This window comes from Vitis riparia, chromosome 17, assembly GCF_004353265.1.
Source record: "Vitis riparia cultivar Riparia Gloire de Montpellier isolate 1030 chromosome 17, EGFV_Vit.rip_1.0, whole genome shotgun sequence".
Taxonomy (NCBI): domain Eukaryota; kingdom Viridiplantae; phylum Streptophyta; class Magnoliopsida; order Vitales; family Vitaceae; genus Vitis; species Vitis riparia.
Window position 1 is genome coordinate 19,794,596 of NC_048447.1, and position 24,888 is coordinate 19,819,483.

At 36.4% G+C, this 24,888-nt stretch overlaps 4 protein-coding genes and 1 non-coding gene across 5 annotated transcripts; 2 read left to right on the plus strand and 3 right to left on the minus strand.

The window, feature by feature from the left end:
- Window positions 1-21: 21 nt before the first annotated feature.
- On the minus strand, window positions 22-4,666 carry LOC117904301 (deoxycytidylate deaminase). The gene is made up of 9 exons (XM_034816837.1): window positions 4,386-4,666; window positions 4,204-4,279; window positions 3,699-3,738; window positions 2,699-2,757; window positions 2,583-2,620; window positions 2,379-2,442; window positions 2,083-2,136; window positions 937-1,038; window positions 22-258 (listed from the first exon to the last, which is right to left on the minus strand). The coding sequence occupies exons 1-9, from the start codon at window positions 4,580-4,582 to the stop codon at window positions 202-204; spliced, it is 687 nt and encodes a 228-aa protein (XP_034672728.1). The 5' UTR covers window positions 4,583-4,666; the 3' UTR covers window positions 22-201.
- A 3,345-nt stretch (window positions 4,667-8,011) lies between these two features.
- Window positions 8,012-8,092, minus strand: TRNAL-AAG. The gene has a single exon. It is a non-coding gene; the product is annotated as a tRNA-Leu (tRNA).
- A 1,558-nt stretch (window positions 8,093-9,650) lies between these two features.
- Window positions 9,651-10,436, plus strand: LOC117934466 (protein indeterminate-domain 16). Its single transcript, XM_034856163.1, has one exon. The coding sequence runs from the start codon at window positions 9,665-9,667 to the stop codon at window positions 10,172-10,174; it is 510 nt and encodes a 169-aa protein (XP_034712054.1). The 5' UTR covers window positions 9,651-9,664; the 3' UTR covers window positions 10,175-10,436.
- A 6,358-nt stretch (window positions 10,437-16,794) lies between these two features.
- Window positions 16,795-24,304, plus strand: LOC117904471 (TITAN-like protein). The gene is made up of 9 exons (XM_034817082.1): window positions 16,795-17,152; window positions 17,398-17,524; window positions 19,060-19,390; window positions 19,516-19,589; window positions 20,399-20,453; window positions 20,692-21,119; window positions 22,040-23,565; window positions 23,635-24,118; window positions 24,202-24,304. The coding sequence occupies exons 1-7, from the start codon at window positions 16,830-16,832 to the stop codon at window positions 22,058-22,060; spliced, it is 1,359 nt and encodes a 452-aa protein (XP_034672973.1). The 5' UTR covers window positions 16,795-16,829; the 3' UTR covers window positions 22,061-23,565; window positions 23,635-24,118; window positions 24,202-24,304.
- Window positions 23,162-24,142, minus strand: LOC117904212 (glucuronoxylan 4-O-methyltransferase 1). The gene has a single exon (XM_034816720.1). The coding sequence runs from the start codon at window positions 24,140-24,142 to the stop codon at window positions 23,162-23,164; it is 981 nt and encodes a 326-aa protein (XP_034672611.1).
- Window positions 24,305-24,888: the final 584 nt, after the last annotated feature.

Consider the following 24,888-nt stretch of genomic DNA (forward strand, 5'->3'; position numbering starts at 1 on the left):
TTTTAAAGTTTCTAAGAATGGTTTTCAAAAAAAAATTGTTCCCAGAATCACTCCCAAAAATATTTTCAGTCCAAATTACATCAAATGCATCTCAGTTTGAAGAACTGTTATCTATTGTCCCAATGATTACCATGGGCCTCTTGATCTCAGAGTACAAATGACTAATGTTACAGTAAAAGCAACACCCTTCATCTACTGAAACTAGAGCTCCTCAAACTTGATCAAAATCTGGTCCATCTGTGGTTGATGTTTCCTCACCTGCAATGCAAAGAATGCGATTATTCCGTTTGACAAAGTTTGGAATATTCGAAACTTCATACACAGTCTCGTCAACTAACGAAAAACTCGGATATGTTAAATCACTTCAATCACATTTGATATGTCGGAATAGGGATTACAATGTTTAAAATACAATCAGAATATCAAAACCCACTTTCATTAAGAATTTTGATTCCACTCTTTCATATAGTATCGTCATTCACCTCTGTTTTCGTTATTATTCTGTCTATACTTTATTCATATTCTTGCATACCAAACACCCTGTTAGGCTATTATTCGATTCTTAAAAATGTTGAGGAAGAATGTAGAGGATAGAAAAAAGTGAAAGAAAATAAAAATAAGTTTAAAATCAATAAATTATGTTTATATGTCATTTCAAATTCATTTTACTTGTTTTAACTTTTCCATATAAAGATTAAATAGTTTAAAAATACATAAGTTTCTAATTAATTTTAATTATATTTGATTTTTTTTCGTATTTTTCCTGATAAAATGAAAAGAATCATTTTTTTCTTTCTTTAGTACTTTCATAACCAAATATAGCCTTTTGGGATATTAGGGCAGATCAAGTCAAGCCTTTGCTTCACAAGATTTATTATATAGCTTGATTAGGCAATGAAAAGATTCAAATTCAATCCAGTAACGAATCACACTTACTTTTACGCCAGCCATTGATAGAAGTTTGTGAGAAGCGATATATGCAACTTGTGAGTTGTTCAACCTCTTCTCCACAAAATAGATGACTTCAGAGACACCTGACTGCAAGAAAATAGATGCCAGATCTTGATCTTGATATAGCAATTAATCAAGAAAGTAGGGAATACAAATAAAAATTGAGAATCTAAGGAGTCAAATACTTGGAACTAGATGCAAGAACCACCCGAGGAAGAAAGAGGAGATTCTTTCACATCGGAATGGAATAGAATAGTAGGATGAAGGCACTACAAAAAAAGATATACTCCTTTCCTGATCTGGGAAAAGGTTCTTGTGATTCTCTATCACTTGAAAGACTTAAAGGAAAGGCAACCCACGCAACTGAGCCTGCCAACTCTCTCCATCTCCAAAGCTGAAGATTCAATTTTACCATTGATTGTACTCAAAAGTTTTAATCTATGTTTAGTTCTTGTAAAATTTAAGGAAAAATGCAAAGGAAAAAGAAAAAAGAAATATAGAAGAAAAATAAAAAGAAAGAAAAACTAAAATAAAATTAAGATCCAATCTTCCTGAGAACTCTTCCAATCCAAAAGGAGAAATTCTGCTAGTCAAAAGCTTTACTGCACAATAAAATGATCAAAAGGACCAGGAGATCAACTTGTCATCTCCAAATGATAGTGGGAGTGGTACTTTAAAATATAAGGAAACTCTACAATATAGAAGGTCAAGAGCATTGGTTAGGTACTTTCACACAGTAGCAGAGTATGCTGTTGAACCTAAGCCAAGTGGATTCTACCATTCTAGGGCATGTAAAAGTTTACAAAGTGTTTTCCATATTTGCAATTGTTTCTTATAACAATTTATAAGAAGCACCTAAAAAGAGCACAAATTTGTGCTTAAAAATAAACTTGTTTTCAAAAGAAATTCTCAAAAAAAAATGTTTTCAGTCAAAATTGTCAAACAAGTCTTTTGAAAAATTGTTTTTTGTTCTAAAGGAAACTGTTTTCAACAACAATTTCCAAACAAAACCTTTGCCTCAGTCAGTGAATGGGTTTGATACTATGAGGTATATGGCATTTCCAAAGGGCAGTTACTGCATCAAAGATAATCATACTGTCACATATACTACAGAGAAGACAGTTGGATAACCTGAATGATTATCTTGGCACATTCGTTGCAAGGAAACATGGTCACATAAAGCCTCTGCAAAGATCAAACATAAGAGATACATTCTTTTAGTACCAGTAATCACCCAAGGTTCTCTTCAAATAAAAACTCAGAAAAATCAGCAAACATTGTTGACGATTCTACTGAGCTCGGATTCCCTTTTACATCTAATGCTAGTACAATGAAAAATCTAAGGTTTGCATGCAGGGTATGTGTGAAAAAGTGAGAGATCAAGTAAAATCAAGTTTGCAGAAAGAAGATAAAAGAAATAACATAACCTGTCCAGCAGCAGATGCATGGTTTGTGTTTAGGATGGCGTTGACTTCAGCATGACAAACATAACTGCAATAGGCAATTGGAGATGAAACAGAGCATAACATATGAAATTATACATATATTACAAATGATAATTGTTATAAGCCGATTATTAGATCAAAGGAGCTTCAAATATAGAATGAAGTTTATAAAAGCACAACACTTACGGATACTTCGTCTCCAAAGGATCCCCAGTTTTGGATTTCTGAAATATACGAGCACAGGATTACTACTAGTCACTCCTTCATAATATTAGGAACTTATTAGATCTTTAACTACCAACCTTTGCCCAAGGGAGCTTGTCATCTGAACAGCCTCTTGGGAACCCATTATAGCCAATGCCTGACCAAGAAGAGAATCCGAATGATGGTGTAAGAACTATCATTACGGCGATCAAACTCAAAGCACATTACAATCTGAATGATGCTCAGTAACTATGATCAGAAATTTACAGCCAATTGATATGTTATCTGAAGTTCCCCAAAGAGTTCTAGACTTTCTTTTCATACCAAATCTATGGTTGAATTGATTTGTACTGGAAATGAAAAAAAAAGGGTGAAAAAAGAAGAGGTTCCCACATCCTAGAAGTCAATTTCTTTCAATGACATTGAAGGATATAAGATATAACAGCATTAAACGAAGAAAATGAAGAAAGAGACCAGCTATCTCAGATGAGAAGATAATTATGACAAAATCCTTCAAAATTCACCCCCATAGAGAACAGCTATTCCACAACTGTCATACCTTGTCCTAATTATTATTTGCCGAGCTTTGCATATTTTCACAGTCAGAGGATGGTGGATTTCATAAAAAAGAGATCAAGAAATGAAATTCACCTATGGATATTTATGAGATCATCAATCAAAGGGGTCTTTTAAACTATACTGAAGCAAGAAAATTTGAATTTGATTATTGCAACTCAGAAGACTTTGGAACAATTAAAAGATTACAAAAATGAAACCATTCATCTTGAACAATAAAGAGCGATTAATCAGATCTAACAATGGGTTTTTCAACAAGCCTTATAAGGAGATCTCGGAAGTAGTAACTATAAATAGTTGCTTGACCCCAAATATAGGATTTGTCCAAATGCATCTTGATTTGCCACTCATATTTTGGTTTAAAGTTTATACTACACTCTAAATCAACTTCTAATGCATACTTTATATTGCTTTTGCCCTTTTTTATTCATCTTGACTATTCTAAAGCAAATGTAAGGGACAAGATGAATAAAATTTTCCCAATAACCACAGCATATTCCCATCTGCACCAAATGATCTTACCAAGAATCACTCCATTTTGACTCACCAAGCATGCACCAACCTACAAGATACCCAAAAAGAAAATCAACATCGGCGAACAAACCCAGAAACCACCTGCAGTGAAACCCACAAAAAAAAAAAAGGAAATTATTTAGGACAATTAAGCATTTAATTAATGATACAATCAAAGCCAGAGAGACATTGATGGTAGGCAATTGTTAATCACTCATTGCTTTTGAAAGTTTGATTTTTGCTCAATTTTCGAAATGCCAACCACGCATTAGGGCAGCCATGCACCAACCTGAAAAACACCCCCCCAAAAAAAGGGAAAAAACTCAAATCTCAACCAACAAACACAGAAACCACCTGCACTAAAACCCTTGTAAAAATCCGTTTCATCAAACTCAGGAAGACATTGCTTGGTGGGCATTTGGGAATTACTTTCATTGTTTTGGAAAGAAAATTTTATTCGATTTTTGCTCAAATTTTTAAATGCAAATCAAGCATAAGAGCACACAATTATGACCTGCCTGTTAGGATCCTTAGATCTTTCAGCTGACAGAAACGCAATTGCCATGAAATAATCATCCCAAGACAAGTACCTGGAAATTCAAATTCAACACAAAAAATCACAAATGCGGAAAGGGTAAAAATAAAAAATAAAAAAAAATAAACCCTAAAACCAAATATCAAACTGAGCAATCTGACCCTCTTCGTTTTGAGGGGTCGAAAGGGCTCTGAGAAGAAGCGGTCTTGGAAACGACGCCGTTTTGACCATTTTGAGAAGAGTACTTTCCAGAGAAGTAGTTTTTGGGGTTGGTGAAGAAGAAGCGAATCGCGAGTGTGGAAGCCAGGGCTCCGAAGATGGTGGCTGCGGAGACCAGTGCGACTTCTCGCGAATTCATCGCCGAGTTTCGGATGAATCAGCGCCGAGTTTTGCTGCGTTAAGTCAGAATCTGCATTGTTGAGCTCTGCAGTTGAGGACCGCCAAAAACAAAAAAAAGTAGCGGGAAAAAGCTTCACCCATCCTTTTCTCAAGAAAAGGGAAAAAGTGAAGTTAAAGCTATACTTTTTTTAAGATTTAGGAAAAAAAAAAAAAGGAAGAAGAAGAAAAAGAAGAAAAATCATTCATCAATTTGCTCAATCATGCATTTAGGATTAATATGGAGAAATGTTAAGGAATGAAAGTCACTAACTTTTGAAAAGAGCTTAACTAGAAAGGTACACACTTATATAGATTATAGTTTTTTAAAAATTAATTGTCTTCAAAAGCAAATTTATGTTTAAATTTTTAAATAAGAAAAATAGTTTTATTTAGGAGTTGCAATTGTTCATGTGGTGTTAGGTTATAATTATAAAAGTAAAAAAAATAGTGAAATTTTACTCGACCCAAATATGATCGGTTTAATAATGTGACAGAAATATGACACGTTTTATTATATGAATGGCACAAAATGACTTGTATTAACCCAAGCTCTCTTAATTAAATTTTGATTATTACAAATAGGATTAAGTAAATTAACAATTTGAATCAAGTAAAGTTTTAAGGTTTAAAAAAAGTTAAGGAGAGTTTCAGCAAGCATGAAAGAAAATCCATGACATTAAAATTTGGATATCGTGAAATCTTCAAGTGTTCTGAGAAAAAAAGTATAAAATGGTATTTATTGGTACACTTAGGACTAAATATTTACCCATGCACTTTAAAAACAGTTTTCATCATTATTTTAGCTTTAAAATGTTGTTTCCATCATAGTTTTGGATAAATTTGTGTTTTAATTCAAAATCTTAACCTAGATTTTTTTCAATTTTTACTTTAAAAAGTTGTAAGGAGATGTACATATATTATTGAAAGGTTTAGACCTCAAATTGAAAGTTTTTTTGTAGTTTTAAGGATAACTGGCAAGGGAGAGCTTAACCGATTGAACTAGTTTAAGAACTAGCTTAACTGGTTGATGATGCACAAAAACTTTATCTCTCTTTCAATAATAGCATGTGTATGGTCGATTGACATAAAGTCGAGTGTTGGTTCAACTTAAAAAACCCCAATGGTCACTTATAAAATATTACATGCCCCAATCATTAGTCCACTTATCAAATTAGAGTTCAACCAATTGAGGATATTCTTTATGTTTTTTGGTGTCTAATTTTATTTTTTATAAATTGGACAATCCTACTGTATTTATGTACAAGAAAACAATTACATTCAATTGAAAAATCTTCATTTTCTTACATTCAGAACCTTAAAAATCGCAATGGTCACTGGCAAAATATTAAATGCCCCAATAGTTAGTTAACTTGCCAAATCGGAGCTCAATTGATCGAGAGTACCCTTTATGTTTCTAGGTATATGAGTTTGTTTTCTAGAAATTGAAAATTCACACCACATTTATGTACAAGAGAACAATCGCATTCAATTGAAAATTCTTTATTTTCTCACATTCGAAGCTCTTTTTTTACATGCATTAATTTTAAAATCGCAACTTCCTTTAGTGCACCTTTCAAATCTATCTGAGTTTCTCTTGTATTGTGAGCCAAATTTATTTTATGATTGGAAGCATTGCATTTGTTCCATACTTATTCATTGTGAGGGAAAAAAAACTTTAAGTTAATTGTACACTCAATGTGATTGTGAAGGTTCATTAAAACTTAGTAATTAAAGATAAGAAAGTTAAAAGACTTTAGCCTTAAAGTTTTGGTCCTAGTGAAATCCTCATTCAATTAAAAATTCAAGGAGAGTGAATATAATTAGATTTCTAACATAATCAATCATTTTTCACAACTCATTTCCCTTTAATTAATAAGTTAAATTGACCAATATAAAAATGGACTCCAATAAATTGTTAACACAATTTTAACTCATTTAATCCATTTAAAATTTTAATTTATAAATATATCATTTTAAAATATTTGTTAGTTAGCTTAATTTTTAACTTTTAAATTTTCAAAATTTAAATTAATTTAATTATAATATGTTTATAATATGAATATAAATTTAAAGTTTAATTTTGCACTTGTTAAATATGTTTTAATTATAAAATATTTAATAAAGAGATAAAAAAAAACTAGTTAGTTATTTAATTTCTTTAAGCATATGATATTTATATTTAGAAAAATATTTTAAATTTGCATAATTTTAAAATATATAAAATTAATAAATTTATATATGTAAAATCATAAATGAATCATTTTTATACGATTAAATAAATGGGTCAATTTAACATAAATATGTAAACAAGCCAAGGGGATTGAGGAGTTCAACCCAAACATGACCCATTTATTAAATAGATTATACGGATCGATACAATTACAACACAAATATAATCATTTTTTACTAGAACATGCTAAACTTCATATTGTTTTTAAGTATTGTTATTATGCCCAATAATTTATCGTCCATGAAAGTGCTAAATATTTGCATACAACATAATGATTTACTAAGCATTTCTCCTTATTTCAATCATTACTAAAAATGCTTTTCGAAAAGTGATTGAAAAAACATGAAATTTATCGTTAAAAGTATTATCTTTTCTTAACAAATTAGAGAAAAAAAAAAACCTAACTTATTTCAAAAGTTTAACAAACATGTCCTCAATTAGAAATTTTGTTTCCAAGGAGGGTCTCAAAAGAGGAGAACCATTTCCAAATCAATCCCCATAACCCATATTCCCAAAGGAGCAATACAAATGAATCAAAAAACACACAAGTCCCCATCCTTGACTCAAATCTCCATAGGTGGAATGTGCTTTTGGGATCACACGTAGGGACCCAAAAGAGAAGAGAGGGAGGGGAAGGCTTAGTTGGAGGCCATGATAAATAAATCATTGTCCAAAAGCGACCCCCATCACTCCCCCTATGAATGAGGGAGGAGGAGGAGCAGCAGCATAAGATTAAAGCTGGCTGGTAGATTTAGGACGCACACCCACTCTCATTCACCCAAATCCTCCCTCTCCCAACCTCTCACATGCTTAAAGGCAACCTTCCCCCCCTCCCCCCATGATTTTTATGGCAGCATCTTATTGACAAATAGATACCAACAACTTACTCTTTGGCCTCTTCCCACTGTGCTTGTGGGTCTCCCCTGTCTCCCCCCTTTCCTCCTCATTGCCCTGTTTATCGTTTTCTTTTTACATTTTATTTCCTTCTTGGTAACATAATCTCATCATCACCTTATGCCACCACATCTTTCAATTTTTTTTCTCTCATTTTTTTTTTTAATTGAAAGATGGGACATCTATACATCATACATCATTGTACCAATCAAAATTTCAAAAAAAAAAATAAAATAGAAAACTATATATTAATTAAATAATAATAAAAAAAAAACTCCTCTTGTATGTTGAGAGTGGGATTTGAACCCACGCCCTTTCGGACCAGAACCTTAATCTGGCGCCTTAGACCAACTCGGCCATCTCAACATCATGTTTACATGTTTTCATGAGATTTTATTTCTTTAAAGAAAAAAAATTGAAAACCCACCACAACCATACTAAACCTCGAATTTCTTGCAAAATGAAAAATAAAGGTTGCAAAAAAAAGTATTTCCTTGTGTTATATTTGATTTTAGAAAGTGCTAAGAATAGGGAAAAAAAAAAGTTAAAAAAAAAGTAAATTTATGCCTCATTTATTATTGAAAACACAAAACAAAATTAATTAAAACATTAGATATTTTAAAATGATTTAATCTTTATATTAAATAAATAAAATAAAAAATTTTAAATATGTAAAAAAATAAATTATTAATTATAAATACATTATTTGTTTATTTCTATTTTTTTTCCACATATTTTCCTTCAAATTTTTCAAAATCAAATGTAATGTGAATTTCTTTCAAACCATAAATTATTTTAACAAAATTATTCAAACAGTGAGGGAAGCTCTTAAAAATGAAAAATCAATCCAAACAACTTCTTATTTACTCAAGGGGCATCTCGTCCAAGATAATAAATAAATAAATAATAAACCTCACATCATTGAATAAATCATGAAAGGACCAATACCCATCAAATCAAAGCCAAAATTTTCTTAACAATCCATCAAATCCCAGTCCAAATGTGACCCCAAAATGGTGTGATATGCACAATGTACATTATTGAGAGAGCCAAACCCCAATCCAGACCCAGTGTGTGAAGTAAGAAGATGAGAGCACCACACCCACATGATGTTAAATGAAGAAAGGTGGTTTGATAAGGGCCCACCAAAAGAGAAAGAAGTAACCCCCTCCCCCCATTAAAATTATGGTCACCCTCACTAGTGTACCTCTCCCACGTGCCAATCTGCCCCAAGAGCGTGGGCTGAGATAGAAAGAGGAGTGCTTTTTGGACTTGGGGCCGACAAACTAGGCCTACCATAAAGTGAATCACTCTTCAAAAAAAGAGGGTCCCCTGAACCAAACAGTACCCATCCTCCGCACGTGCGAGTGTAATTATTACACAAACACACACCATCCTCCCCCTCATCTTCATAAAAAGAAAAAGTCCTTTGTTAAAATAATCACTTCATTCACATCACAACACCCAAAAAAGACCTCTTCATTCCCAAATAACTCTATCCGTTATACTTCCATACCTGGCTCCACTATAACGGAATTTGCCCACTTTGACTGAAATACCCATGTGGGGTTCGGGTTCAGGGGGTCGCAGATGTCATGGGTATTTTGGTAATTTTATTTTTTTGCTGGAAAATTGGTGGTTTACCTAGAGGAATTTGCCCGCTTGATTGAAATGCCCATGTGGGCTTGGAGTCATGGGGTGGGAGGGGGTGAGAATGTTTTGGTAATTTTATGATTTTTGCAAAAAATGGGTAAATTCCCTGTAGTGGAATTTACCTAGATTGGAAGGGAGAAGATAAGGTTATTTTGGTAATTTGACCAATTTCGAGAAAAAAAATGGGTAGTTTGGTAAATGGGGATGTCAGGGTTGTTTTTATATATAGGCAGGCAGCAGTGCCCTCACCACCTTGTTTGTAGTACTACCACTCATCAGCTCTGAATGGAGGAGGATGATCAGAAGGAGCTGCAGCTGCTGCCCAGTCCACACTCCATGGCTTCTTCCTCCCGGATGTCCGGCAGGCCATCCGATTCATCGTTGAGGTATCGGGGGATCGGTGGGGATCCCTTTGAAGGGCCTGGACTTGACCTGCAGTTGTCCATCAGTCTGAGGCCTATCCGTCCCCCACCGGAGTATGTCCTGGCAGGGCAGATTTGTGAGTATGGGGATGTCAAGCAGGAGGCGAGCTGTGTCGACGCGTTGAAGTGGCAGGCTGCAGAGCAAATTCGGTTAGCAGCAATGGAGAAGGCCTATGCTGAGCGTGTGAGGGACCTTACCAGGCGGGAGATGGAGTTAGCACAGTCTGAATTTGCCCGGGCGAGGCACATGTGGGAGAGAGCTCATGAGGAGGTGGAGAAGGCCGAGAAAATGAAGGAGAAGGCGATGCGGCGGATAGATTCTACGTGCATGGAGATCACCTGCCAGGCCTGCCGCCAAAGGTTCCGGCCTTAATGCTCAGTAGAAGTGAACAAGAAGGCCCTTCAACAGAACTTGGTTCCAGAATCCAACTTGTTGATGAGTTTGCTGGTTGAGTATTGGATTCCTGCAATTTCAACAAAAGGAAAAAGAAAAGACAAACGACACAATAAAGTGGCGATGCCCCGGTTTTTTCCAGTGCAATTCTGTATGATGAATAAGTACCTGAATGATTTATGGGTTGAGAGGATGAACTAATAATTCATTTTCGAATAAAACTGAAGAACATATAATGAGACTTTGTCTGTACTAATATTAGCTGGTGCCTGCAGCTTTCTATTATTCCACAAAACAACTATCACCTTGGCAGAAATTAGGAGCCAGCTACAGCAATTATATCTCTGAATCTCTGTCAAACAGTCCTGCAAAAATTTCAATATACAGACTGTTAGCACGGGCCTTCTCAAAATTCACTACAAGAATCCATCCCAAAAGCCATCAACCTCTGTTCATTCAACCTTAATTTCTGCGATCTAGGGGTCTTAAAGTTACAGCAGTTTTACATACTTTACGGGAAAGACACAAAAGCCAGGTCTTCATTCATTACAGTTTGGTACTGCTGAGTCTCCAGCAGTGGAATCCGTTTCCCTTTCTCCTTCCAAGCATTGTTTTCGATCAAATTTTGTAGACCCAGAAGGGAATCAGAAGCTCCCGAGTCAACTGAATTGCCTGACTGCTGTACATGATTAGCTGACTCAGCACGGAGAGCCCAGAATCAAACCGTTCACTGAAAAGATTCTCCGAGTAGATTATTATCAATCAAATGCCATCACAACAATTATCCATTTATGTCAGGTACTTCGGTTCCTAAGAACTCTTAAGAAATATTAAAAGCAATCCAAGTTGACTAGCTGCCATATGTTATCTGTTGACTTGAAGCAAGATCCCCAAATCAACCAGTTCCGAAAAATGATTCTCCTAATTGAAGATCATGAATCAACTGCTGACAAACAAACATACATAGATCTATATTTAGAAGCCTATCAATTTCCTAGAATTTTTGGTGGCTGGAAAATCGTGCAAGGTGGCCGCCAGCCATGCATAGCCTTTCAATTCCAATCAGAATACAGAATCAACATAGTCTCTGGCTACAACTCAAACTTGGGGGTTTCAACTCAGAACCTTTGTGTGCTACAGCAGGGAAATTAGCTGGAACAAAACCAGCAGGTGATCAAAATAGTATTGTTGAGTCTAAGTTTTCTTGAGGCCTCTCAACTTCAGATTGTTAGGAAGTAAACAAGACACAAATATCCAATTTTAAGAAGAGTTACCGAGGGTTTTTATTTTCATCTGCTGTAGATGCTCCGCACTCATAACATCGCCTCAATGAGTCAAACCTGCAGAAACAGGGTCAAGTTCAGAAACTTGATGCCATAGAAAAGGCAAATGAATCAGAACAAAAAGCAACCAGTTCACCAACAAGAAGACGAGATAGCTGTATCCACTTGTATTCAACTTCTTAACTTTTGCTCATCAGAAACCAAACACCCACTATCCATGTCTGGGATCCAACACAAAAGAAACATTTTTAGATAGGGTGACTCTACTAAAAGCATCAGTCAGAGCAGTGAATAGTGCCCCTTTCAAGATGTCGCAAGAATGGAATTTGCTTGATTTGTCAGCGACCTCCACACACGTTACTCAAATACAGGTAATCTTTCAAGGGTGGCTTCAATAATACACTGATTTGATTCTTTGATGAGGTCAAGACATAATCTAGTGGGGGCAAATGAATATAAAGTTTCAAAATTAGGCCCTCCTGATAAGTACAGATGCAAACAGTGAGGGAAGCATGGAGAAGAAAAAGATGTCTTGATTACGAAAACTATTATTGCCCAATCCATTATTTGATTGCAGGAATCTTCTGGGGTGGTAAACCTAATTAAGGATCCAACAAATACTTCCTTTATTTCTTCCTAACCACTTATGTTCTTGCTAATGCCACCAACTATGCTGTCATGGCTTCAAGAAGATGTCAAAACCACCCTTTACAAATTGGCAAAACTACAATGTTTTTCCTCTAGAGTCCACAAATAAGCAATGTTTATGATACATAGTGACCAGATGATGTCCTTTCTAGTTTTTTACACCAATTGTTGTAAAGGTATCTTCAAAAGGAGCTGCGGAAAGTTGCAATATTTCAATACTGAGTGTAGTTGTCCTAAAGAAACCAAAAGGGTGTTTACATTCAGTGCTCTCTGCTGAAAAGTAAGATGCCAATGATGAAAATTCACACCTTTGGACTGGTAACTTGACCCCAAAAAAAGCTTACTGAATGCATCTTGATTGAGTTGTAACATGACTTAACAATCATATTGATGATAAAATGTACTCCAGCAAGTGACCACTTGCACACTAGATTCCTTGTTTTAATCTTTTATTTGGATACATGCAGAGAAATACAAGAACCATCAATTCTTTCAGAAAATTGGAGAGCAAGATAAAGATGTAGGACATACTTGCCGAGTAATCATCAAAGAGGTCATTATGACAAAACCTTAATATTTGTCTTTTCGTATTGTCCACATACGATTGTCTGGAGATACTGTATGTCCAATTGCATTTGATGTAGATGCGTTAGATTCATATATCTTGCACCAAGATCTATGCTACATGAACACTTTCAACTGAGTGAAGTTCGCATGTCAAACACAATGAGACATGGGATGGATATGGGACACTAGTCTGAGGTACCTACTGTTGGACATGAAACAATTTGGAGTCCCTGACAAAGGGAAACGGGGAACACATTCCTAGTTCGCTAAAGATCCTTGGTATGCCTTCTCAATCTGTTTCTCACTTCCTTAATCTGTTTCTTACTTACAGTTAAATTTCAAAATGAGTGAAACCCCCATGACTAGCAATCTCACATAGATAGAATCTCCATTTTTCACCCTATAAATTTGACAAAAAAAAAGTGCTTTGATGCTTTTGTCGTACCAGTGTCCTAAGATTTGAGGGTTAGACCAATCCAACACCTAGAGACATGTCCACACTCAAGACATGAACCCAAGTCCATGTAACATACACTAAGATGAACTGTAGATAGGAATATCTCTTATCCAATTATCATGTAAGAGTGAATGGAAGCATATATTTATTAGTTTCCTAAAGTCACGTGCTTGTCAAAATCACATAGATAAGAAGGAGCAAATTGCATCCATAAATATGATGACTAATATGAGTTACACTGCAAAAGCATTATATGATAGCACAAACTCGGTCTATTTCTACATCATTTTAAGGATAAACTAGGCCAGCTGAGTCCCAATAATCTTTCTATCTTTAGATATTAGGAGCTGAGGTCTGTTATCATCTAGAGGATAGTGCCATTCCTTTACAGTTCAAAGTTAGCGATTAGAAATTGGAATTAGCAGTGGGGCACTAGAAGAACTAAGAGGGACAAAAAGTAGTGGGGTTTGTTGTGCCATGTGAGGATTCACTTAGTTTCAATTGTATATGTTACTCACTGAGCCTGGGGAAGGTAAATTTTCTACAAACAATTATACTGCTAGTCATCCATTTCTAGGTGAGAGAAGAGTGCAAGATATTGAAGGGTCAAGATTTTAAAGTTAAGGCGTCTCTGAACCAATCAATAGAAACGACAGGTCATGTTTGACGGTAGAGAAGTGAAGTTCATGGTGGGACTCGACTTGCATTTACACCATGTGGAATTGTGAATCATACCACAGCACTAGTAGATTTGGCTAACAATCAACCACAGGATATTTTATATCTCTTGACAAAAAGAGGCAATGGATAAAGAGATCTACCATGGATAACATATTTTAAAGTTTCTCAACTACAACTGGAATCAACAAAACTGATTGAAGGCCATACTAATCATAGAAGCGTCCCCCAGTTCTCCAGCCTTGAGCACAATACCACCAGTTAGAATGAACTTTGCCATTGACAGACCTTTTATGGAAGTTGGTACTAGTACAAAACAGCTTTGCCCCTAAAAGTGAGTGAGAAAAGAATTCTTTTCATCTGATTTTTTCTTTACTTCTTTTTTTAGATGCAGGAATGTTAAAAAGATGTCTTATATAATAGATGCTTTCTATATTCTTATCCTTATCAGTTCTCTTCTTTACCAAGGTGAATTTAGTGCGTATCACATGAAAAGGCTGAAAGTATGTTAACTATGTCTTTCACTATTTCCCAGTCTAATCAGTTAGCTACATGCAATCAATCAAGGCCAGTTTGAATAGATTGCAACAAAACCTAACACCAAAGGTCATTATCTCTGCTTCAGGCTGTAACCATTTCTTTAGTAGCATGGTATTCCATGCCAGAGTCCCATTTCTGGAATCATGTCACTTTTGTAATGAAAAACATAATATACTCAATTTCTGAATAGTGAATGAGGATCAATTCGCTAGCAACATATTCATTTTCAAGATCATGAGGAAAAAAAATTTGCTTCAGAATACATTTTAACAAGTCTAGGTGTTTAAGGCCTCTCAGAATCCCTCAATTCCTATGTGGTTTTAGTAAGTAGAGGTATTATGTTTTAATACCATCACATACCTAAAACTTTGCAAAGGCTCAGCCACAACTACCAGTTTCAGAAACAAGCATGATAAACAACATGGAAGATAAAAGCAGGGAAGACTACCTTAAAATATATGGAAAACATGACTTATGAAACTGGTCAAAAGACAACCATTTCTTCTGATGGATTCCAATTCTGTAACAATCAAGAATAGAAGATTGTACCAGTAACTACAGATCAACCCATGAGAATACTTTTATGGAGAACTCCAGCAAGCCAGTGAAGAAGAGTGAAATGAATATGACTTATTGAGAGGGATTCCATTATCATCATCACAAAAGGACCAGAACCCACCTTGAGTCACCACCCCACGACAAACCAACCCCCTCCAAAAAAAAAAAGGAAAAAAAATCAACATAATTGTGATTTGATTTCATCCAAATTCTTCAGACACTTCAAAACATAAGAATGAAGAGAAAAACACATTTGGATGATTAAATCGAGATCTGGACTAACAAAATCCTTTGGATGGTTATATTAACATTTGATGTTCCAACAAAATCAGCATAATAGAAACACTACAGATGCAATATCAGTACAGCCAAATAATTTCCTAAAAGTTTAAGCTGTTAGGATTTAACCCACCATTGTATATCATGCCCCTCCCTCATGTGAGGGGGACTGGTCCATAGGCAAATGAATTAAGGACGACTTCCTTTGAGTTTGAATCCGGGCTCAATAAATTGTAGATGAGGCTCTCATGCCAAGTTGAACAACCGATTTTCCTAAAAGCTTAAGCCATTAGAATTTGGACCCATGATGCATATCATATTCTTTAACAATTTATATACAATAATAGCAATGCCATTGACACAATTACCATTCTCTAATAATTGATGAAGCAATATTTGAAATCCATTTTTGGTATGATTTACGTAGGGAAAGCATAATTTAGTCAATGAACTGAAATTCCCAGCTAAAGTACCGAGTTCCCTTACTAGTATTAAAGTTAAAACTTCACGTGATCACATATTGGGTTTCATTAAATTGGTATTGTATATTATAACACAGACTATAGGGTTTCATTTAGCCCAGTTAGGATTCAATTCAGCAAATTATCAAAGGGACAGGCAAGTAACAAGGATCGATTCTTATTGAATAGCCCCCTAATGTATAAAAATTTAAATCCTATAACATTTCAATATCGGTGCTTACAAAGAAGAGACAGTGACCAGAGAAAGGTCAAACACACATATATACATCTACCAGTATATGGATATTTTGTGGAGAAATTCATGAAAACTAAACAACCAGAGCAGAGGAAAACAGAGTTTTCTTTGGTAATATTGAGGCTACCAAAGGTTGCAAGAACAGGGTTTGCTATGCTCATTTTGATGTAGTTCAGTTTGGCAGTTATAATTTTCTCGAGAAAATATGAGAGAAAGTATGAAAGCTGGAGATAGGACCTGACCAATGCCCTTAGAACAAGAAATCTTCCGGAAATTTGAATTGGTTTGCTTCCATTTTTCGCGAGAAAGACGTTAGGGTTTTGATTCCTTCAGCAGGAAAAAGAAGGAATTGGGAGAGACGATCGAAACCCAAAGGCGGAGTCGGAGGCAGAACGAACGACATCGTCTTAAGAAACGGAGAAAGTATGTGCCAACCGGAGAAAGCAGGGTGAGGTTGGTTTGTTTTACTTCCACCAATGCAATTAACATTAATGTCATGTTTTGGACGGTTGGAATGTGAATAGAGAATGAGGATAAAAATGGAAAATTGAAAATATTTTTCTAATTTAATGACGCTTTCTCAAAATTTAAAAATTAAAAATAAAGAAATACATTTTTATTTATTATATAAAATTCTTATATATATATATATATAATTTTATTTTTTGTAAATAAAAAAACAGAAAGTCAATTCCACGCCACCGCTTAAGAATTCTCACGGTACTTATGAATTAGTTCCAACTTCTAATTTCTAATCCTCAATAAGAAACGGAGAAAATCCCAGGCTGGTAAGAAACGGAAAAACCAGAACGCTGCGTTGCAGTGCAAAACGGCGCGTTTTGGCAGTTGGAGCCATAAAAACGAGAAAAGGAGAAGCCCCTTGCAAGGTCTTGTTGTCCGTATAACAATGGCGGGAATTGGGAACCCTAAACCTAATCTCAACAGCGACACTGCGAAGAAGATGGCGAAGAAGAAGAAGAGTAATAATGGAGAGTTCGAGTTCTGCAAGGTCTGCAATCTCAATCACAACCAAGGGCGGCGCCACAACTACTTCCCAAACCACACAAAGTCTCTCTCCTCCTTCCTTTCCAGGTTTCTCTCCAAACTTTCCGACGTCCGTTTCTCTCTGAAAGACCCTAGCCCTGTTCGCCCCGAACACGCTTCTCGGAACCGACTCTGGTGCATCTTCTGCGATGCCGACATCGACGAGCTCGGAAGCTCATTCGCTTGGTAGTGAATTCTTCGTTCTTTTTTAGTTTTTCTGGATTTGGTTGCTAGGAGAAGGTGTTTGTGGATTGATTTAGAGAAATAGATAGATAATTCAGTTCACTGATGCACTGTTTATGTTTGATTGTGTTAAGTGGCGCTTCTGGAAATCTCGGTTGGTTTATGTTTCCTATATTTTCTTAGCTACCAAACAGAAGGTTATGTTTATGGCTTTTGCTCACAATTTGTGATTTGAATGCTGTGATCAGTAACAATGCAATTAATCACTTGGCGAGTTTGGATCATTTGAAGAATCTGAAGAGTTTTCTGTGGAAACATGGAGGTGGAATGGATCGGGTGGATTCTTTTAGGGTTTCCGAGGCAGATCTTGCTAAGGTATATAGTCTTAAAAGGTTTTTTTTTATAGATTTATGGTCAGTTACTGCTTGTTGAATACGTTTCCATGGTATTTTAAAACCAAAGCAGCATCTTGGAGATCACTTGGAGTTGTTTTTCCAAGCTAATCAACATGATCAACGATGATATCTAAGATTGTGTAAAAGATGGTCATAATTGCTCCAGGTTGCTTCTCTTAGATCATAATTTGTCTAGCTTAGGTTGCTAATGCCTCTGAAAATAATGTTTTTCATTGATCAAAGAAACTTGTAGTCAAAATTTCGTAGGTTATGTTCTATATAAGTTGGGAAGACCAATATTGCCGAGGAAGATTTTTATTTGAATGCTCAGGTTATATTCTTTATGAGATGGGAAAACCTGTTTACCCTTAAGGTGAATATTTAAATACAATAACAGTGTGATACATGTTTGTGATGTGTTTTTAAAATAACATTATTGTGAATTCTTGACAATTATGTTGATATAAATATCCATTTGCATTGGATGGTAGTGCTCTTTTATTTCTGCTATTGACGAAACGCATTTCTTTAGTACTTGTAAGCTTTGTTTGGAAGAGCTTATCAAATCCTAAAGAGTAGCATTTGAAGGTTAAACACAATTTTTAGGAGTGTTTGGACAGAACTCTCAACCATGGGCCTCACAATTCTCAACATGATTTTCCTCGATGGAATAGAGTAAGGCCTTTTCCTTTTCTTTTCTTGGGCTTCCATGAAGGCCTCTCTTCCACAAGGAATAAAGTTAGGCCTTCTCCTAACTGTTGATGCAGTCTCCAAAGTCCGCTATTCTGCCGGGAATAGAGTAAGGATTTTACCATCGCTCCCCTAAGTCTGCTATTCTGATGGGAATAGAGTAAGGACTTAACCATTGCTCCCTCAAAGGCTGCTATTCATACCAATGAATATAATAAAGGTCTTCTCCCCTTCCTTGCTTCCCTTTTACTGACTTGATGTACCCTAATAACCTGTTCCCCCATATGGAGCTCGCATCGTAGTAGAACTACAGGTACCCAGTCCCCAAATCCTTTCAGATGGGTTTTCCATGTACCGACAATCGCCTTTTAAGTTCCTTGCTCCCTAGTAGCCGCTGTACACACCAATCCCTTAGGGTTGACACTACCACCAGCTTCCAACTGCCAATGACCACCTTCTTGTACTCATGTTCTGTCCAATAATAGCTCACCCTTCTTTCCATGTGTCTTGGTGGTAAGCCCCACTTGAAATTCCCTCCCCTCATATTTGGAGTGTTAATGGACTAGGATTGGATTTGCGATTTCCAAAAACATATATGCTAATTACTTCTACTTTTACTTCTTTTACTACTAAACATACAAGTTAATTGCTATTCTAAACAATGCTTTATCATAATTATAGCTCTATATGTGCGTGTGTTTGGGTGTGTTTTGTACTTGTATGATTCAAATTCTATCACTTCATTGTATCTTGTCATGAAATTCTCTTTCCCATATGTAACTCTTTTTCAGTCATTTATCAGCTGTCATTTGTTTGTCATTGTAGTGGGAGAAAAAGTGTAAGCTGTTGAAGAGCACGGATGCATCATCTAGTGAAGGATCTTGCAGGCCTTTACTCGGCCCTTCAAATGATATCCACAATGAACTCAACTATGAAAATATAAATAATTTTGACAAAAATGTAGTCCACTCTCTTGAATCAAGTCTTTCAAATGGTGTTATGCCTTTACAATATCATACAAATGAGATATATCAGGTATCTCATTCAGAATTGTTTGGAGTTCCAAAGGTTGGCTCTCTCCTACACGATGTTACCTCTTTTTTGCCTGCGGAGACACATTCTAGCACAGATTTATGGAACTTGAAGGATTTGACAGGTTCTTATGATTTGCTTTATTTCTTTTTTCTCAAATAAAGTTTTTGATTTTTTGATATTATGGTGAAGGTTCCTCCCATGGAACGAGAATACTAATATTCATCTTGTGCTTATATTTTGACCCAGTTCACAGGGAGAGCCAACCTCCTCTATGTAACAGTAAAAGATCATCAGCTGATTCCTATCTCAGTAATGGAGGGGTAAGTTTGCTCATCCACACATTTGTTCTCAATGGACTCTGTTGCTAATGGATTGATATTTAAATTTAAACTTTTGGAACCTCTTTTTGCAGTTTGTAAAATATTGCAGATTCTCCTCTCATATGAAATATATTATTTACTTACGGGTCAGTCATTTTGTTTGAGAATATGGACCTTAAAAAGATTGGAGTCTCCACCTACCTACAAAATATATGTGGCTTAATTAGTCTTCTTCTGTGGTTCAGTGTCTTCATTTTAATTCAAGTTAGTTTGTTTACTTACCTTTATTTTGTTTTCCTGCTGTAACCTCTGCTAATCATTCAAAGGTGAGTGGGTAAGTCTTTCGCTTTTTCCTTGTTGAATGTATAGATTGCAGATGTCAAAATTTTCATGATTATGGTGTATTCTTAGTGTCAAAGAATTGAAATTGCTATTCTCCATGAAACTTTGGTACCAATCAAACTGTTCAGGTTTCTAGCATTTGTATTAGGCTTAAGCTCTTCTTATAGCTGAACGTCTGCATACAGAAATTTGGGGTGATTTTATACAGCATTGCTCTATGCTCAGACATAGCCTTACTTTTCCCTTTTTGGTAATTTGTGTTGTATGCTGGTATCAAAGTAACTTGCTTTAGTACTGTTCAAGGTGCTCTCTTGCTTCTTGCATCATATGCCTTCTGTTTGGTACCAGTGGTGTTTGTATGTTCAAGTTTGTCTTGTTTGGCATTAAGGATCTCTCAAAGCGTTTCTGTTTCTTCATGTATGTAATGTAGTTCAAATATTGGCAAATGTATGGTGTTATTTGTACAGGTGTATCAGGTGTGTCGGGATGAAAGAGTGGCTAATGGAGGGAGCAGTTCTCAGAGTATTCACCTTTAACCAATTCATTTAACTTTTTGTTTCTTAATTTTCACTTCTCAAAACTAATTACCCTGATACCACATGATACATCATTTGAGCGGCATATGTCCTTATGAATGAAGTTGTGGACATTGTCTGCAGTAACCTCATTTATGGTTGTCTGGGTAGCCTAGTGCAAGGGTGGATGATAGAGTGATGTTCTTTTGATGTGCATTCCTCTACTTGCGATTTTTCCCCAACAGGTTTGCAATATCTCACGCAAATATGTTCCAAGTCTCCTGAAGAAGCTGAAGGAAATGTGCATTCTGGTGCACCTCCTCCTTGGTTTGAAGCAACTGAAGGAAACCAGCTCAATGTTCTGCAAAAACCAGGATTTGGTAGCCTCACTTCTCCAATCAGCAAATCAGGAAAGTCCCATAAATTGAACCCCAAACGAGTGGGAGCTGCTTGGGCCGAAAGGAGAAAGATTGAGCTGGAGATGGAAAAGAGAGGGGAGATCGTCACCAGTAACTGTGATGTTAACTGGCTTCCCAATTTTGGTAGGGTTTGGCAATCAGGCAGCCGTAAGGAATCAAGGAAAGAATTTGAGACGGAGAAGCAGAAATTACCCAAGGTTGAAAATCAGTCTGATTTATCTATCAAGATTCAGCCTTATATCAGCAAAAGAATGGTAATTTCTACACCCCCATATGCTGTGTTGTAAGAGTTTTCAAGTTTCTTTATTTTTTTTCAGAGCAGTTTCTCATAATGATGGATGGAAATTCTACATATTTTTTAGATGGTTTGCATGTCTGTGTATGATCTGATGCCTTTTGTTGTGCAATCTATTATTTATCTGATGCAGTTCATGCAACTGCCATTTCTGAGTTGTCCAGATCACATTATCACATGTGATGCATCTATGCAAGAGGAAATTCTCCAATAAGTCCACTCTCCCAACTTTTTATAGGCTGAAAAAAATGACTCTGTAGGCACCCATTGACACACACCTCTGGGAAAGCAAAGTGGCTTGCCTTGTAGGTCACACCATTTATATTGACCTGATTTTTCTGTGTATATTTAACACCTTTTCAATTATGAATAGATATGTGAATGCTGTTGTGCAGTTATAGAGTTTCTCTATGGAATTTAAAGGTTGTCTTTGTCACAGTCCTCCAATGTATATGCATGCGTTTATGGTTGCATTTACTTCTATTGGATGGTTCAGTAATACAGTCCTTTGTGTTGTTGCTAGATAATAATAACCTGGGGCTGACTTCAGTTTGTTATTTACTTAGTAGTAAGAATGTTTCATGTCCAGCACTATTTAGTTTTTGTTTTCTCTCACATTAGAATTACTCCCAACTTTCTTTTGCCAAGCTTCTGCATGTTCAGTATTTGATTAACATATTAGTGTGAGTTGGTATGCTTAGATAAAAGTTTGTTACTACTGAATAATGAGAAACCATGTCTACTTAAGTAGCTACAGACCTTGGCTCTAATGACTTTCTTTTTGTGTATTACTTTGGTTTATGTGAATGGAGTTGTGAACAAGATGTTTTATGTGAATTGACCTCCTAAAGCTTACGTTTTTCCCTTTTATCCTTGCAGCGAAGAGATGTAAATGACTGATGGATACTGGTGTCACCTTTGCACTGAAGTTTTGTTTGGATATGTATGTTCCTCCAAGTCCTCTAACCATTAGAACCACCTGAGTCCTTTAACCTTCAGATTGAACAGTGGTGCCTGAGTCTGTACATTCTTCTGCATTTTCCCCAAGTTGAGTTTGGAGTCATGTCCAGAAGCAGGGAGTAATCATAGTGTCAAAAATCAATCAGTCATCATTTGTAAGGCCGTTTGCTGGGAAGATTGCTGCCAACTGATGTCTGTATTTTAATAATGACCAAGTGGGCATTTGGTTTCTCTCTAAAGCATTCATTTAGAATTTTCTTCCCATGTCATTTGTTTTGAGAACTTATTGAAGTTATGCTGAAGGGTGATTCATCCAACTAGATTAAATGAGTACCTTGACTGAGTTTCAACTGCCCCCCTCAGTCGGGTTAGACATGTCATGATTCTAATGCCAAGGGTATGAAATGGATTAAATGTGGTTCGTCAAAATTCAATTCATTGCCTGGGCCATGATGGGGCATCCCATCTCTGGCATTTCATACTCTGTACAGATTTGCCTTCATATTTTCCTGCATGTTCTGTTGCACATATTGGCAGATCTAGGTATATTTGCATAACTTATCTTGCATTTACATAGGACATCCCAGCTGCAGATTAAATGGAATGAAATACTAGTGAGTTCTTCATATTTATTTCAGTACACTATTATTTGGTTTTCCATTTGATGTATGATAGAAAAACTAGCTGAGTTTCGCCTCTGTGCATCAACAGCTGCCTATGCCTTCAGAATTTGAATCTGCACCTTTCATTTCTATACCAATATGTTCGCACATTTGTGTGTCAGGCGTTTCCAAGTATCAGTCTGGCATCGGATACCATTGCTATCTGCCTCTTATTCATGGCAGTGACCCAAGACTTGCATGGATTTTTTCCACCCTTGAGTGGTTTGCTCTTTGCCGCTACATGCAAAAATGCCATGACATCTATATAAACATGTTAATTCATGCACATGTTTGTAATAAAGAATGTTTGCCATTGAATGAGCTGTTTTTTCTCTTTCTTTTTGTTGGATCGCCTGTAAAAAAGAATGTTCTTGCTACTTTACTGTACTGTTTCGGAGGGACAAAATCTTGTAGAGTTTGATTTGCCGACCAGCCTAAAATTCCAGAGCTTCCCTTTAGAAGAAACCAAGTTTTCGTCGCATAGGAACTCCCAGGAAAACCACTTTTCAATCATTCGATCTACATCATGGACCACTACATTGGTCATGTTCCCAGCCCTTGCTATCATGCTAGCAGTGTAGATTGCAGCCATCCGCCCTGGTGCCTCTGCTCTATCCCCTCTTGGTCCATCCACCACCACCACATCCCACTTGAGCTCATACACTTCCTGTGGTAGCTTTGTTAATGCCAGTTGGCAAGTTGATTCTTCAAGTGGCTTGGAGTGAGGTGCGCAAGCTGGATCTTCCCTTGCATGCTTAAGCACCCTGTATGCTTCTCCAGCAGGTATGTGGTGCTCAACCTTGTATATTCGAGTGTTATTTGATCTTCTTCTGACTGTGCTTAGCTTGGCAGGTTCATCCTCTAGAAGGATGGTGGTGCCACCAGCATTCATTGATGCGAGAATAAGATGTTGAGGTTCAAGCCCGAAAATAAGGAGGTTGCATGGGGCTCTATGGGAAATAAGATTTGACAAAAGCTGGAATTCCTTTTCTGTAAGGGCAGTCGCATTGGCAGAGTTGTTATGCTGACTCCTCCTGGCTCCTGGAGCTCGCAATGGAGTCTTCCTGCATGTTCGAGAAGCAGAGGAACATGTGTGTAGAGAAGTAGGAGGCAAAGCAGGAAGAGGACGTGAAGAAGATGAAGCAGTAATGGTGATCCAGAGAAATCTGAGGATGGAGATAATTGAAAGAATGAAAACTAATACAGTAATGGACCTCTTTCCAATGAATTTCATTCTTTTACCTCCCCTGTAATATTTGCAGCTCAGAGGTAGATCAAGTTGCTTTTTCAGAGAGACTGGATGAAGGAACTGTGATCGGCAAGTAACAAGAGGATGGTAAGCAAATGCATCTGGTGGCATTTTCTTCTCTATTCTCTCCTTTCAGCACCATCACAGCCACCATTACATATGTTTCATAGGTTGAATGGTGGGGTTCTGGATCATAATGGTTGTTATTCTGATGGGCCCCCTCTGTACTTCCCTTTGAGTGAGGAAGAAGGTATGCCTTTGCTTTTCTTTCAAGTGTTTCTTTCTTTCATTAAATCTGTCATCTTGTCACCTAATTGCTATAGTTCCTATGCTGCATTCTAGAAGTCAAGCTACCCTTAAGGCCTCAACAAAGACTTTGTATGGTTGGTAGCTAAGAGTGATGAAGAAGGTGGTGGGGTGATGAGTCGTAGTAGTTGCTAGGCCACTTTCAATGAGTTTTGACTTTCTCAAAGCCTATTGCATTTCCCCATAGTCACTGCATGCCATACTTGATATTCCTTTTTGGAGTGTGAGGTACTTCAAAATTTGTCATGACAATTTTTGAAGCTCTTGTTAAACCTTAAATCAAAGCTTTTAGTCATTTTCTTTGTTTCCAGTGTAGGCATTTTCTTAAGATATGTTTTACGCAACCCTTCCGTAATCCACGCCGCGGCGTGGTTTAGTAAGAAAGGAAAAGAAGTGCAAGAGAATTAGTCGACCAATCCGCGTCTCTGCTTTAGAATTTTTTATATTTTAAACCTTCCTAGTCCTTTTCAAATGGAGCTTCAAGGAAAGTCCCCCCTCCTGAACACTTCAACAAGACGTCACCATCAGAAAAAGGCTGGTATGTTGTGTGA

What these genes read in the sequence shown, in the direction of transcription:
- LOC117904301 (XM_034816837.1), bottom strand. Translation starts at nt 4,582, where the DNA reads ATGAATTCGCGAGAAGTCGCACTGGTCTCCGCAGCCACCATCTTCGGA. An exon ending in GACCCCTCAAAACGAAGAGG is followed by an intron (nt 4,280 to 4,385) that starts GTCAGATTGCTC and finishes TTGAATTTCCAG; the next exon opens with GTACTTGTCTTGGGATGATT. An exon ending in CTAAGGATCCTAACAGGCAG is followed by an intron (nt 3,739 to 4,203) that starts GTCATAATTGTG and finishes GGTATCTTGTAG; the next exon opens with GTTGGTGCATGCTTGGTGAG.
- LOC117934466 (XM_034856163.1), top strand. Translation starts at nt 9,665, where the DNA reads ATGGAGGAGGATGATCAGAAGGAGCTGCAGCTGCTGCCCAGTCCACAC.
- LOC117904471 (XM_034817082.1), top strand. Translation starts at nt 16,830, where the DNA reads ATGGCGGGAATTGGGAACCCTAAACCTAATCTCAACAGCGACACTGCG. An exon ending in CCGAGGCAGATCTTGCTAAG is followed by an intron (nt 17,525 to 19,059) that starts GTATATAGTCTT and finishes TTGTCATTGTAG; the next exon opens with TGGGAGAAAAAGTGTAAGCT. An exon ending in GAACTTGAAGGATTTGACAG is followed by an intron (nt 19,391 to 19,515) that starts GTTCTTATGATT and finishes ATTTTGACCCAG; the next exon opens with TTCACAGGGAGAGCCAACCT.
- LOC117904212 (XM_034816720.1), bottom strand. Translation starts at nt 24,142, where the DNA reads ATGCCACCAGATGCATTTGCTTACCATCCTCTTGTTACTTGCCGATCA.